This window comes from Salminus brasiliensis, chromosome 19 (assembly GCF_030463535.1).
Source record: "Salminus brasiliensis chromosome 19, fSalBra1.hap2, whole genome shotgun sequence".
NCBI lineage: Eukaryota > Metazoa > Chordata > Actinopteri > Characiformes > Bryconidae > Salminus > Salminus brasiliensis.
Genome location: NC_132896.1, coordinates 6,029,153 through 6,044,072, shown reverse-complemented (window position 1 = coordinate 6,044,072; position 14,920 = coordinate 6,029,153). Strand labels below are relative to the sequence as shown.

Here is a 14,920-nt window from a genome sequence, read left to right as displayed (position 1 = left end):
GAGCTTTGCTGCCTTTTATAGCTTCCTCTGCTTTGGAGCATCAAGTAGCTTCATTTTCAGATCCTCATCCAGCTGCCCGGGGGAGCCCACGGCTTTAGGACCAATCACCTGACAATGACTGGCCAAACCAGTCCAGACAAGTCAACCTGACCTGCCCCTGAGTGGAAAAATGGGAATTCAATGACCTCTACAAAAGGCAGTGAAACTCAGCATCCAAGCTTGAAACAGATCTCTAAAGGAAACCGCTGCTAGACCGACAGTCACCATGAAAGAAGTACAGAGGGCATTGACTGAAAGTGGTGGAAGGGTGTACCAGTCAACCGTGTCAAGAGCTCTGCATAAGACAGGGCTGTACAGAGGAACAGCAGGGAGGAAGTCGTTACTCAAGAAAAGAGTGATGTTTTTGATCAGGAGCTTATTAATCAAAACTGAAAATGTTGATGCAAACCTAGCAGTAGCCACGTCTCAAAGAATACTAGCCCCAGAGGGAAGTATGGTGGTGGCAGTGTCATGCAGGAAATACTGATAATAAAACTTCAGCTGCATCTCTATAGCTTTTGTGTGATACGCTTCTGTACGTTTCGTGACCTTGGGTAAAATAAAGGCACCATATTGTCACGGTCACGCAAAAACCTTGTATCCTCATCTTTCATGATAAATGGACCAATAGAAATGCTCCAAAATGACCTGGAATATTGATTCCCTTACACTGACTTCACATATTCTGATATGACTGTGTATTTAAAGAGTACTTAAAATCTAGGAGGACTGTTAGATTTGGGAAGACAGGTCAGATAGTGGAGCCTGGAGTCAGACCTAAACATGGTGAAGTAGCATTTAGTGGAAGTTTTTAAACCCAGGTTGCAAAAAAAGTTGTAGTAGTTGAGTCTAATACTCACATGTTACTGCCCAGCACTTTCTTCAACTTTTTAAATTTTCTTTTATGTGTAGTTGTTTTTCCTTTTCCATTTTATCTTCCTTAAATTTTGCTCTCCTGAATTTTAATTTCCTGTCTATTATGCTTTTAAATGTAGCTAAGCACAGTCAACACAATTTTTCACAAAAAAATGCCGTTTTTATAATCAGTATAATCTTGTAACCATTTATTTTATTTGATAAGTTTGCTTGTTTTTTTTTTTTTTAACCCCCCTATTTGGTACTGCCACTTAACCCACCTCTTCATAACTTCCCCTAGCACTAGCAATGCTCCCGCCACTTGGAGGGAAAAGACCTTACACACATCTCCTCTGATACATTTGAAGTCAGCCATCTCCTCTTATTTCAACATTTCTGGGCAGCCGACCCGCTCGTATGAAAGGACCGGGTCCCCATATCCACCGCACCAGCTAACAGCCGCCTGTGCCAGCCAACATGGCCTAAGAGCCATCTACCCCCCTGGAGAAAGCATGGTGAGTTGTGCTCTCTGGGACTCCGGCTGCTGGTGGCAAAGTGGCACTGGTTGGGATTCGAATTTGTAATCATTTCCAACCCTAATAATCCAGAAACACGTGAATACCTACATATTTAACTACGAAACGTCCACAAGTGTGGTCTTAACTGGAGTGTTTTCCACTATGTTGTGTAGTGAATGACTGAGTGTAGATTTTCTTGCTGATACTGAACAGGTTGAAGCCATGAATTCACGCAGACTGAATTACTCGAGAGCGCCACCTTTACAAAACAGGTATTTATTTCTCTTAGAGACAGTCATTCTGGTAGGCTACTGATTGGTCTGTGACAAAGGACCTTGGTAAATGGCAATAAAACAGAAGAATGAAGGTTTGTACATTTTCCCTGGATCTGAGGTGAGCGCTCCATCCATCCAAAGGGAATGGAAGCAACCAAAGCAATGATACTGTTATAAAGTGCGATGTTGAGATGATACGTTTAATAAAAAGCCCCCGCCCCCCTCGGGGCACACTAAGACCGGCTGTCTACCTATGAAATAGAAAAATAAATGGTTCAATGCTTAAATGTGTACAACCATAAAAATAGCCTTTCGCTGACTGTAGCAACCAGCATCATCGGGAAAGGGGGGGGGGGGGGGTTATACAGATCATCATGTGGGGCTACGCTGAATGAAGAGGAGTCATAATAATCAGTATTTACACAGATGATGACGACATTATATTTCAACTGTAAAACTGGTACTGAATCCATCCCCCACTCATCACATTTCCTTCTTTACACACTTATACTCATATACAAACATTACAAAATCAGTTTAGCTACGGTTAGCAAAAATACATATACATACATGTAAAAGCTTCATAGGTGGAAGGCTTAAGGTGTAGGTATTAACACAACGGAGAGAGAAACTTTGTTGGGGAAAGGGACATTAGTTTGGAGCTGAGATGCCTTTACTGTCCGATTGCTGGAGTCATTCGAGGCAGCCAGAATTCATCATTTAAGCTTGTTAGAACAGCTGATGCATATTTTGGACAAATATATATAAATCTAGAGAACATCAGCCCAGAAACAAAATAAAAATAATAGTTCCTAGTTATTTAAATTCGACTGCACGTGGTCAGATTTGTAAGTTCTTGGGGTGTTAAAGTGATTACGTGGCTGTGCAGATAAGTCCCACAAACAGAGGAACATAGAAAGGGACTTGATTAAAGACATAGGGAAGTTTTACAGTACTGTGCAGAAGTCTTCGACACCTACTCCAGATCTAATCAGAACAGATGCCGGTAAACAGAAATTCAGTAAAAGGAACAAGAGATTCTCATTCTGAGGAGCGTAGGTGAGATCTTCTGAGCTAGTCTGAAGAGCAGAGCTTGGATCCAGGTCCCCCCCCTCACCTGATTTACCATCATTAAGCCCTGATTTACCAAACCAGGCATTGATATGAGGATACTACATAATACTAGACTCCATGAGGAGAAAAGAAAAAAGAAAAACAACTTTTTTGTATAATTGTTGTTTGCATGGATCCTAATATCCATGTTTTACTGCAGAAATAAACACTTACTGCCCAAATAAGCAGCTTTTTAATTCGGTCACAGGTGCCTAAAACCTTTGCACAGCACTGTATGTTTACAGCCCACTCCACAGACCTGACTCACAAAACAACCCCAAGCAGGCTTTTCTTTTGTTTGTTTGTTTTTTAAGGTTAAAGAGGAATCTTAATACATTCTGCATAATTAAATGTTTGAGTCATTCAGAGAAGTCTGGTGTGAAACACACCACTGAAGAGAAGCTTAACGAGTCTGAGTTGTTCACAGTAGTGCTGATGATGATGATAGGAACCGCAGGTCTGGTTTTATATATAAAACAATCAGAAATACACAATTTCACAACACCAGCACAAAACTGCTTTAACAAACAAAAAACAAACAAACAAACAAACAACAACAAACAAATTAGACAGAGATTCAGATTTGACCAATATTTCAGGTTGATGATGATGAACTCCAGACGAGCTGAGCTGACTAAAGTTTCTGCCCTTAATTCATTTTACTGCATTTGCAACCTTACAAAAATATATGTAATTTCTCTGTTTTCTACATTTTAAAAATGTATACATACACAAGAAACCTCACATTCCCACATTTACTGATGTGACAATATTTTTGGACATTCTGAGAAGGTTTAGACCTAAAACTCGCAGAGGAACACGCCAGATTGACTAAGATTTATGAACTATATGTGCAGCAATTTTCAAATTAAATGCCAATATTTGAGTTACAGACTTCCCAACCCCTGGTCCCCATCACCACCTCTGAAAAGAAGTCATGAGAAATCATATCCGATTTATTATCGTTTGTACAAATATCATTTGTACTGCTAGTACAAAGCACGGGTAATGTCAGAGCGAGCCCATTTGTGAATAGAGCAGGTCATTTTCCGGAGAATTCAGTGCGGGAAAAGGGAAAAGCGGAAAAGGGGAAAAGAGAACTGCGGAGCTGATTCTTGGAGCATTTTCCAGAGTTCATACGTGAACATGGCTTTAGTCGTTTTTTCTACAAAGACCATTTCCCACCAAACCCACTCTGAATGACTTGTTTACGTCTCACCTACTGAACTATGCAGAAATGGTGGAAGGAGGATCAGTGCTGGACACCGGCATCCTTTCAGGGCATGGTGGAAAATAGTGGACATGTAAAGAGTATGAAGGTGCTGCCTAAAGCCAACCCTACTCACTCCGATGAACACATCCTTACTTCCACTGAGGAAGTACAGGAAATGTGTGTGGGGGGGGGGGGAAACAGAGCTGGAATTCCTTCACAAAATTCCCTTCTGCTGGTGTTCTAATCCTGTAATGTGTTCAAAAACACTTGAAACAACAAAAAAAAAAAAAAAAAAAAAAAAAAAAAAAAAAAAAAAAAAAAAAGGCATCAAAACCGTACCCTCAAGCTCCGCTCAGTGGGGGGTGGGTTCTGGTCCGTGTGCTGTCGGGTTAAAACACGTTTAAAAAGAGAGGCTTTCCGGACGTCCCGAGTTAAAATGACAGGATGATGCTGATGAGGTGCTGATTTCCGCTGAGCTTTAGCGGTCTGGAGAAGAGCGAGGAAGGGAGCGTTTGTGCCACTTTTTTTTCAGTAGATCACTGCTTTGGGTGAGGAGTATACAAAAAAAACACAAATACAACTCTATATACACATGTAAATCAGCTTATACACATGGGTCTGAAACAGAGCCACACTTTCTCTTCACCTCTGAAAATGTTTAAAAAAAAATATTAAGAAATTTTACATTTCTTTTTTTCTTAAACAAGTATACTACTCTCATCATCAGGTATGGAGGTCAAAGGTTGGCAATGGGAACATCAAAAAGGTCACACAGGCCTTCAGTCTCATCCAGGTTATAGATGTAGTCATGGTCGCCCGGCGGAGGAGAGAGGCGAAGGAGTGGGGAGAAAACTACGAAACAGAAAGAAGGAGGGTGAGGAAAAGCTCTGATGAAAGCAAAGCCCATTCTTAACCACTAAGAGCCAGCAAGAACATGCTGGTCAGCTAATCGCTCCTGCTTGGTGAAGAAGATGCTCCAATGCAAGAGAGCCCAATCCAGGTCCTGGATATTTAACCATCCTAAAGAACTCTGATCCAACACAACTGGCTCCGGTTTTCATCACCTGGATTTAGCTCAAATTAGTAGCTCTCCAGGACAAGGATTGAGCTCACCTGCTCAGTCTGGACTGTCCTTTTCTTTAGAGGTACAGCATTTAAAAGCAGGGTCATTAAAGCGGAAGAACGCTGTATGGCATGATTTAAAGAAGTGATAGGTTAAGGTCCATGGTACTTGAATAATATAAATTATCAATTTGAATTACAATTAAACTGAATTACAATTAAAAATAGTTTATTAAAGCAACTTCAGAATATATTCTATTAATATAAAACCTCCCACATGGCTGTAATTCCAGCACAATTGTTAAAAAGTCTATTATTTTTATTTTATTTTTTTATTGATTTTATGAAGAAATAACACAGGTAGTACAAAAATATATTTAGAAATAAAAACGGCTGTACAGAATTTACGTTCTTAAAAAAGTGGACCTTCAGTAATGAATCTTCACATTTAGTAGTAAACTATATAAATATGGCTTGGTTTCAGACCAGCTTTACCTTCTGAAGACATGAGCTCTTCCAGTAGATCTGTACTCATGATTTCTACAAAGATAGATATAGAAGTAGTAAGCAGAAATCTCAAAAATCCAAATAGTGACTGTGTCAACTCATGCAGAATCGGATCAGGCTGGTTGAAGAACACCTTACCTTTCGTAGGGTCGAACATTTCTGAAAGTTCTTTAGGGAAATCCAATACTAAAAATATAACCAGACGAGAACAGTGATTAGTTCTGCTGATGAATAAGCCATGCTTTAGATTAGACTGACACAAGTTCAGCAAAATACAAATAAAAGCTAAGCGAACCTTTATTTGTAGCCTAATGCAAATGTTTGAGTGAGTTCAGAATATAAAACCAAGACGAGGAATCCTCGATCCTGTTAAAACAGGATACTGATCCAAACTATACCTCAAATCCACCACAGACCTAAAGACACACGAACTGAAGGTTCCGGAAAGGCCCTCACTAAACATCACAGACAATCTGTAAACAAGCTGTGCAGCAAGACAACCCAGGAATTTCTCAGAACTATAGGCCTTCTGCAGCGAGGCATAATTCCAACATCATGTTTAGCTCCTACAAAGTGTTTTGGGTCAATAATATTTTTTAGGCATTTTAGGTTTAGGTGGCCATTAGTGGCAAATTTTGCAAAAGACTGAATACATACATTTTGGTGAAACAACACAGTTTTGTTTACCGAAGCAAATAAACTGTAATTATGCTTTAGAGTGTGCAGAAGTGTCTGTAGAGTAAAAAAAGGGATGACTTACACTCTGAAGGGTCTGTTTTGATTGGTTCAAAAAGTGCTGAGGACTCAGGAAGGGAGGAGCTGCTGTCCAGAGAGGCAGATGACTGAAGCTGCTGACTGTTCTCTGGAGAAGTCTGCTTGGTCGGTGTAGCTGTTGAGGAGGTGGTGGTGGTGGTGCTGGATGCTTTTAGCAAAAAGAAGACAGGAGCAATGAGAAAACACTGTTTTGAGAGTAAAGCTGATGATGAAATTAAATCTTAACACTGTCAGGAAGTGGTGACCCCTGATCACTCAGATTTGAGATCAGACCACACAAAAAAGATTAAACAGCTCTGAACCACAGAGGAGTAGAACCGTATTGACACATCCTGATGCATCAATCTGAGAGATCTGTGGGTCTAGGAATGCCAGAATCAAAACCACTGATTTTTAAAGATGCACTAAAATTAAAACGTAAAACATCTGCCTGAAAACCAAAATAAATTATGTTTTTTAAGCTCGTCATTTCATATATACTTTCACATTTACTCAATTTAGTTTTTAAAATTTAAAAAAACATAAAAAAAACTAAAAGTTTTCTTATTCTTGATAACATCTGCTTTCAACTCATACAAAATAAACTTAAGAGAATAAAAAAAAGTTTATTTAAAAACTTATATTTTTATATATAATTTTCCATTTGTCATTTAATCCCCCTCCTCCATCATTTAAAACCATTTTTATGCAATAATTAAATTCCTGACCAAAATAAAATCTTTGCTTTTTTTATGTACAAATACGAAATAAAAAGCTTATTGTCTGTATTCCATTACTGTATAATTCCTCCAGTGTGACATGTATGTCTTCAGTTTTTTAATATAATATACTATTCTATTATAATTATTACATTAATGGAATCAAAATTGGTTTCCTAAATAATCATCTATTCTAATAATTCTAAATCAAATTATTGTGAGGTCTGAGATTCACACCCCTACTGAACAAGCATTATTAACAGCAGTTCCACAATCTAGGTAAATAAATGTTGTGGGTGAAACCTGTAGCAGGTGCGGTTGTGACAGCAGTAACAGCAGTGGCAGAAGTTGTGTTGGCAGGACTCTGGCTGGTAGGGGCTGCACATGCAGTACTGCTGTCTGCCGGTTTGGTGGTGGAGGTACCAGAGGCAGCAGGGGCAGCAGAGGCAGGGAGGCTCTGAAGCATGTCCTCTGGAGGAGGAACCGGTAACACTACTGGAGAGGCGCTGGAGGGGTCTTTATTTACCAAAAGAACCTCAATAGGGCCTGAGGAACTCTTTAGATGGATCTGGTACTTCTTCTGCCCATTTACAACCTAAAAAAATAATAACAAAAAAAAAACCCCACCAGAATGCTTAGTTGAAGTACAGCTAGGAGTTACGCCCAATGATCACAATGTAACACACATCTGGAATGGCTTTGCTCTGCTATTATCAACATTTACTACGTTTCCTGCCTTCGGACCCACAATTTTGTGGATCCATGCCAAAGGGTGGCAAGTTAAACCACAATCAGAAAGTCCTCCACCCCACTGATTATCACATGCAGCCAGAGATCCACTGAAAACGCAAGAGGGCAGCACGGAGGGAGCTGAAAAATTCAAAAGTGCAAAGTGAAACTAGAGACAACCCTCAAAGAGAGAAGATCTGCACTTACACACTCTGGTATCGGCACTTCCAACTGCGTACCAGAAGGAGCTCGGATTGCTAGCAGAGTGTCACCTAGTGGCAGAAAGGCAAAAGTAGAGAAAACTTAGAACAGACCAGTGATGAAGATTTTGGAGCATTGCTATGACAATTTCATTGCATTCAGCAGCTAGAGCGATAGTGAGGTCAGGATGTTGGATGATCACCACCCCCCCTCATCCCAAAAGTATTGGATGGAGCACCAACCATCATTTCAGAGAACACAGACAGTTCCACTGCTCCACAGCTCAATGCTGGGGGGCTTTAAACCCCTCTAGCCCACACCTGGCTTTAGGCAGCACGGTGCCAACAGGGTCATATTTATCTGCTCCAGAGTCTCTTATTTTATTGGCAGTACTTCTCTAGAGTGACTAGACAAACTGTGTGTGTGTGTGTGTGTGTGTGTGTGTGTGTGTGTGTTCACATCTGCACATCTGGGTCAGCAACAGGTGCAACCTAAAGTCTCTGAATGCGTTCATTAGAAGGGGTGTCCACAAACATTTGGACAAAGAGCAGGTTTCCCATAAGCATTATATTCGTTAAATGTGCCTAAATGTTAGTAAACTCACCTTTAAAGCAATTGCAGAGATCTTGGTGTGTTACATAGGCCAGAGTATGTCTCGTTAAGGACACAAACAAACTCAATCAAGCTAATCAATGCAATTATCAGGACAGATAATTAGAGCACTTGCACTTGCACTTGCACATAAAAACAAGCAGTTGATTGAAAGCAGCATGAGCTTTGGTCGCATGCCGATCACATGGTCTGGAAAGGATATGGGCTGTTCTGGGAGTCATCCGTCACGTTTTTGATGCTCTGTTGAACCCAGACCCTCTGCTGGTCCAGTTCATGTTCTCGTCTGTCCAGATCCTCCAACTCCAGCTTCAGATCTATCAGCTTATCAGCAATCTCTCGTGTGTTACAGCCAGGACCTACGCCTCTATACACACACACAAACACACACACAGATTGGCAATCGAGAAGGTCAGCGTTAAAAGGGGGGTGTAAATTCAATTGGGAACAAGCGTTGTTGAGTTCAAGACCCTTCCTCTGTGGTAAGGGTGCACGCCTGACTCACTTCCACTGAATGCTGTTCTTGGATTTCTTCTCGATCAGCCCGATGCCCTCTAGAACATTCGTGATGTCGTAGATTCTCCTCTTCTGCCGTACGGCCAGCGTATCAGCAGCCTGGGAGGGCGAGAGAAAGCACAGTTAGGGACCAATGGAAAAGTTAGGGACCTTGTTTCACTACTTTACTCCGCTCTGAGGAACAGACAGGACACTGTTTTCTGAGCAGTTTACGGCCTTGTGATAATCAATCAGCTCAATTACAGATTGGAATAGCAGACTCAAGCGGAAAAACATCTGGAATTGAACCGGTTTGTTTACGAACAACTGTCGAGAGGATGTGCTGAGAGTAATTCATTGAGAGAATTACACAAGGCTATGCGAGGCTTCAAGAAGATCTTACGACCGTACCAGTTCCAGGCATCAGAGATGTGTAAAAGGTCACGGCTCTGAATCTTCTCTGCACGGACTGTGTTTGCTTACAATAACTCTGCATTTTCTTCAGGACCAATTAAGTCCACAGTATCTACAGCTGGGTTCAAGCATCCAAGTTCACCACCATCACACAGAGTTTACTACAGTAATTTCCAAAACTTAACACAGAATATACACCGATCAGCCATAACATTAGCACCACTGACAGGTGAAGGTGGAAAAATTACAGATTGTCTTCATACACAGTTGCATCTGTCAAGGGGTCGATATACTAGGCAGCAAGTGAACAGTCATTTCCGGATGTGTTAATAAAAGCAGGAAAAGACAAGAACCAAGTCGTGATGTCTAGACAACTGGGTCAGAACGTCTCCATAACATCAGGCAGGACTTCAATGCAGTGGCCTGTACCTTCCAAGAGGTAAACCTGCAACAAGGCTCATTAAAGCAATTCATGGAGGCCTGACCTTGCAACTTGCAGGTGTTAGGCTTGGTGCCAGATACCACAAGACACCTTCAGAGGTCTTGTGGAGTCCATGCCTCGAATGTTCAGGTCTGCTGGGGTGGCACAAAAGGGACCTTCTACTCTACTAGAAGGTGAAACATACCCAGTTTCCCTAAAATCATCTTATTGTTAGGATCATCTTAACTGAGAAGAGAAATCTTTGTGCAATTATGCCTTAGGGACAGCATAATGTCCTCTTGATCTGACCATGTTTAGACCTGCTGTCTTCCCATAAAGGGTTGGAATAAGCCAGATTCTCCAATTCTGCAGAAACCTGTACCAATGTCAAAGTGAGTCCAGGCTGCTTCATGAAGCTTCATAAACAGCGGACATACTGAAGACTGAAATCCTCTGAGATTCTCTGACTTTTATCAAATATTAATGAAAAATGCTGGAAAATGTCAAAGCTTCACAGCTGATAGACAAGTCAGAGTCCAGCTGGGTTTATCTGAACCCATCTACCTAGAGAAACTCACACTGGTCATCAGTCATAGTGCAGATCTCCTGACCATCTTCTGGCTTTACAATAGACCTGGAACAAGCTGCAAAACCAACTGCAGACAAACCAATTAAACATGAGGGGTTCAGTCTGTGAATTCAGCCTTCGGTTCCTCTCTGCTCAAACATCGCCATCACCGTGGCATAAGCCAGATCACCGAGCCAAATTCCTCATCTCAGCAAGTGATGCAGAATCAGATAACTACACATCAGTTTCTTAGTAGTTGAACTGAACAGTGCTGTGTGCTGAGAGTGATTCACTGGGAGAATTACTGGGTTTCCCAACAGCATCTTAGCACAAACATGATGCTGAAACGATGGCTGCTTTTGGGAAACCGGGCCCAGAAAGTGAGCCTAGGGTTAAACAGTATTAAAGGACTGCTTCACTGAAAAATACTAAACCTCACAACTGTCCACTTACTCCAAATGTAAACGATCGGCCAAGCCTTGCTCAATGTTCAATCAGGCTAATGCAGATAACAAGATAATGAGGGTGTCACCCAAAATCTCTCAGTGACACAAACTTACTATGACATTAGCCCCGGACGCTCCTGGTGAAAAATGAAAGCGGAAAGGTTTAGACAACCTGAGAGCGAAAACTGTACATTTCACATTTTACATTTTCGTTGTTTTTAACTTCTGGGTATAATTTGATTATTTATTTATTTTTTAATTGGTCCAATACAAAAATGCTCCAAGATGACTTGGAGTAAAGCCTTTCTGCACTGACCTCCACTGGAAGTTCAGCAGGTGTCTCTGCTGTAGAGAGGCACAGGGTTTGTGTGTGGGAGCAATGTTATGTAATCTAATTGAGAAATAGAAGTTGACAAAGAGCTGTGGCAGTGAGGCTACTAACATAAAACATCTTAAACAGTTACTTTACAGTTTTAAGACTTTAATCTTTACACTGAAATCTGTACATTTACGTGTTTTTAGTGCAGCTGTCAAAAACCTGAGTGACGAAACTTAAACTCACGGACTAAAACTCGGTTTACGAGGTTTTTATTTTCACTTTCCTCTTAAAACATTTCTACGTCAGGTAAGTGTCTGCCAAAAATTAAATATATATTTTTTTTAACTGTATCTCTCGGTTGATGCATCCATCTGTCCATCTTAACAAAACCAGTGACCATCAGTCTCCCCTGAACCCATAAACACGTGCTTGTTTTCAAAGCTATTGTTTAGTTTCACTCATTCACTCACTCACACCCCCCAACACCTCCACCTTAAACCTTACACCCTCATAAAACCCTCAAAAATGAATAAATCAGGGGTTTAGTTAATACTGGCAGCCTTTAGGAAAAGCTGGCAACCTGTTGGCTCTGTGATATTGCGGCGAGCAGCTGACCGGCTGTTTTCAGTGCCGTCAAACTTACAGGCCGGGACCAACTTCTCACCAACTTTTAGCCACAAGAGTCGCGCACTAGATGCGAAATAACTACGAGGCTCTGCGTGGGAAAGGAGTACGTGTTTTTAAAGATAAGTAAGATAAGGTAGGGCCTGCAGAAGTAGCGTAAGCGAGTCGACAGTAAACGCAGATGATAAGGAGTGAGGCTAGCTAGCTAGCCGGAGCGTGCTAGCTAGCCATCTAGCTAGCTAACTAACTAACCGTGGCCGTATCTCAAACGCCTCCCTACGCCCTACGTAGTGCTCTACTTAGGGCACGGAGTTGTAGCTAAAGCAGCAGATAATTTGGCAAATGAATAAACAGGCAGCTCAACTGCCTCATTTCTAAGCTACGAGGCACTACTTTTAAGAAAGAAGGCATTATTTCGTGACCTGTGCCGAGCCCTACATAGGGAGCACGGGGCCATTTGAGACGCAGCCGGTGTGTCACGCTTACTGCTTTGAGGTCCAGCACTCCATCCTTCGCCTCCTGTAGCAGAGTCACAAACTTGGTGGTCAATAATCCGAGGCTTTTCTCGTGGCGGCTCGGTGTCGCCGGCTGCAGAGACTCTCCCATCGCTCCCAGGTCGTTTCGTCCAGTCTCCAAATCCATCCAAGTTCTCGTATTCGTGTTTATTTCTCACGCCTGCTTGTGCTGGATGTCCGTCCTGCAGCTCGTCGACTGCACCGCTTCTGGCGCCCAATCGTCTGCTTCCCCTCGCAGCCCACCGATATCCGAAGCATGAGTTGGGAAGTCCGCTTCGACTCGTTCTTGCGGTCGGTCTCGGGTCCGGTCCGGTTCAGGACACAGGATCCTGAGCCCCAAATGGCCTATCAGCAAAACCCCCACACACACTCACTCATTCACTCTCACACACACACACACACCACACTGAGCTGCGTTGCTTGAATGACTGAAGCCGTTGGAGACGCAGTGCATCATGGGATGAGTGTAGGAAAAGGGGGCATCGTTGTAATGCGTGGAGGTTCCGCTAGGGGCCGCCTTTGCACTGTACAGTAGGTTCCCATCCAGTGCCCATCCAGTACCCATCCAGTACCCATCCAGTAACCCATCCAGTACCCATCCAGTAACCTATCCAGTACCCATCCAGTACCCATCCAGTAACCCATCCAGTACCCATCCAGTACCCATCCAGTAACCTATCCAGTACCCATCCAGTACCCATCCAGTAACCCATCCAGTACCCATCCAGTAACCCATCCAGTACCCATCCAGTAACCTATCCAGTAACCTATCCAGTAACCTATCCAGTACCCATCCAGTACCCATCCAGTACCCATCCAGTAACCCATCCAGTACCCATCCAGTAACCCATCCAGTAACCTATCCAGTACCCATCCAGTAACCTATCCAGTAACCTATCCAGTACCCATCCAGTAACCCATCCAGTACCCATCCAGTAACCCATCCAGTACCCATCCAGTACCCATCCAGTACCCATCCAGTAACCCATCCAGTACCCATCCAGTAACCCATCCAGTAACCTATCCAGTACCCATCCAGTAACCCATCCAGTACCCATCCAGTACCCATCCAGTAACCCATCCAGTACCCATCCAGTAACCCATCCAGTAACCTATCCAGTACCCATCCAGTAACCCATCCAGTACCCATCCAGTAACCCATCCAGTACCCATCCAGTACCCATCCAGTAACCCATCCAGCTTGGTCATGCTGGTCAACCAGCACAGTCATGAAGGTCCTGTAGGTCATGGGGTACCATGTTTATGACCAGCTGAGACCACCTGAGCTGGTCTTTAGCTGGGTCCCTCAACTAGGTCAGCTATGTCTGTAGAAATCTGCAGAAGATGTTCAGTCCTACAAGATCTGGAGCATTTTCTGCTTCTCACCATCCAACAAGTCCTCCCAAACACATCCAATGAGGTGAAGGGCTGGACTCAGTCAGGGGTGGTCAGTCCACCGTTCTGAGATCAGCCGCAGCATCTGCAGTTTGGTCAGTATTGGTGGTCTACCAGGTACTGTATGGATGTTAGAGCTGCATCCTGCAAACACTGCCATGTGATTGGCTGCTGATTAAAAGAACTGGGGCTACTCCTGCTAATGTCATGGGCATGGGACATACACTACATGTCCAAATGTTTGTGGACACTTCTTGTAATGAATGCATTCAGCTACTTTTAAGTTGTAATGGAATGAACACACACTGAGCCACCACTGCCCACCACTGCAACAGCAGGTACAGCACTGCTTTCTAAGACTATGAAGCTATTTGAGTAGTATTAGCGCCCCCTTGTGGGCAATCTTGCTAAATGTGACGAGTGAGCTGCAAGTTATGTCATAAGAAGCTTATAATAGAAACATGCTTTTTAATTGTTTTGTGAAGTGATTTAGATGTGGTAGGATGTTTCTTAATCCTTCCCCTGAGGACCCACTGCCACCGTTAATTCCCTCGGATTAGTAGTTTCTACTAAATCCTAATATTGAAGCAGTCCATGCAGGAACTGTGCAGAGCAGTGGGTTTAATGAGCTGGAATAAGAAGCACTGTTCCAGCACACTAGTAAGAGTACAGGTATTTTAAATACTAAAAAAAGCCTCTATTATAGTGTGTGATTAATAATAATAATTAATAATAATTAATTTTAATATTTAATACTGCTATTATTTACTTACTTCTTCGTATTTCAATGTTTTGTTTAAAAAGACGTTTAGACAGGGCACCTAAGGTACATCAAGGTAGATCTGAATTCCAGTGAGAAATAAGAAGCAGTTATTTTAGATAAATATTATAAAGCAGTGTGAAGCAGTCATCAACACCAGAGGAGGGTCTACAAAGTACTTTTGGCTTTTAAATTGTCTGGAAATATTTATTTAAATATATATATTATTTATGTATGTATTATTATATAATTTTTTTTCCCTATTCCCAAAATTTCCCAAAACAAAAAGAAGCCTCATACTTTTCCGATAAATAAACAATAAAGCACCACCAACCCAGCATAGGTTTAGCGAATGATCAGAAAACCAACC

The 14,920-nt window shown here is 42.2% G+C and overlaps 1 protein-coding gene across 1 annotated transcript; it reads right to left on the bottom strand.

Annotated features, from left to right (window-relative positions):
* Positions 1–4,318: 4,318 nt before the first annotated feature.
* Positions 4,319–12,825, bottom strand: e2f4 (E2F transcription factor 4). The gene is made up of 10 exons (XM_072663912.1): positions 12,367–12,825; positions 9,099–9,208; positions 8,800–8,960; positions 8,589–8,633; positions 7,991–8,055; positions 7,358–7,649; positions 6,343–6,504; positions 5,721–5,768; positions 5,571–5,615; positions 4,319–4,865 (listed from the first exon to the last, which is right to left on the bottom strand). The coding sequence occupies exons 1-10, from the start codon at positions 12,520–12,522 to the stop codon at positions 4,750–4,752; spliced, it is 1,200 nt and encodes a 399-aa protein (XP_072520013.1). The 5' UTR covers positions 12,523–12,825; the 3' UTR covers positions 4,319–4,749.
* Between the last annotated feature and the right edge of the window lie 2,095 nt (positions 12,826–14,920).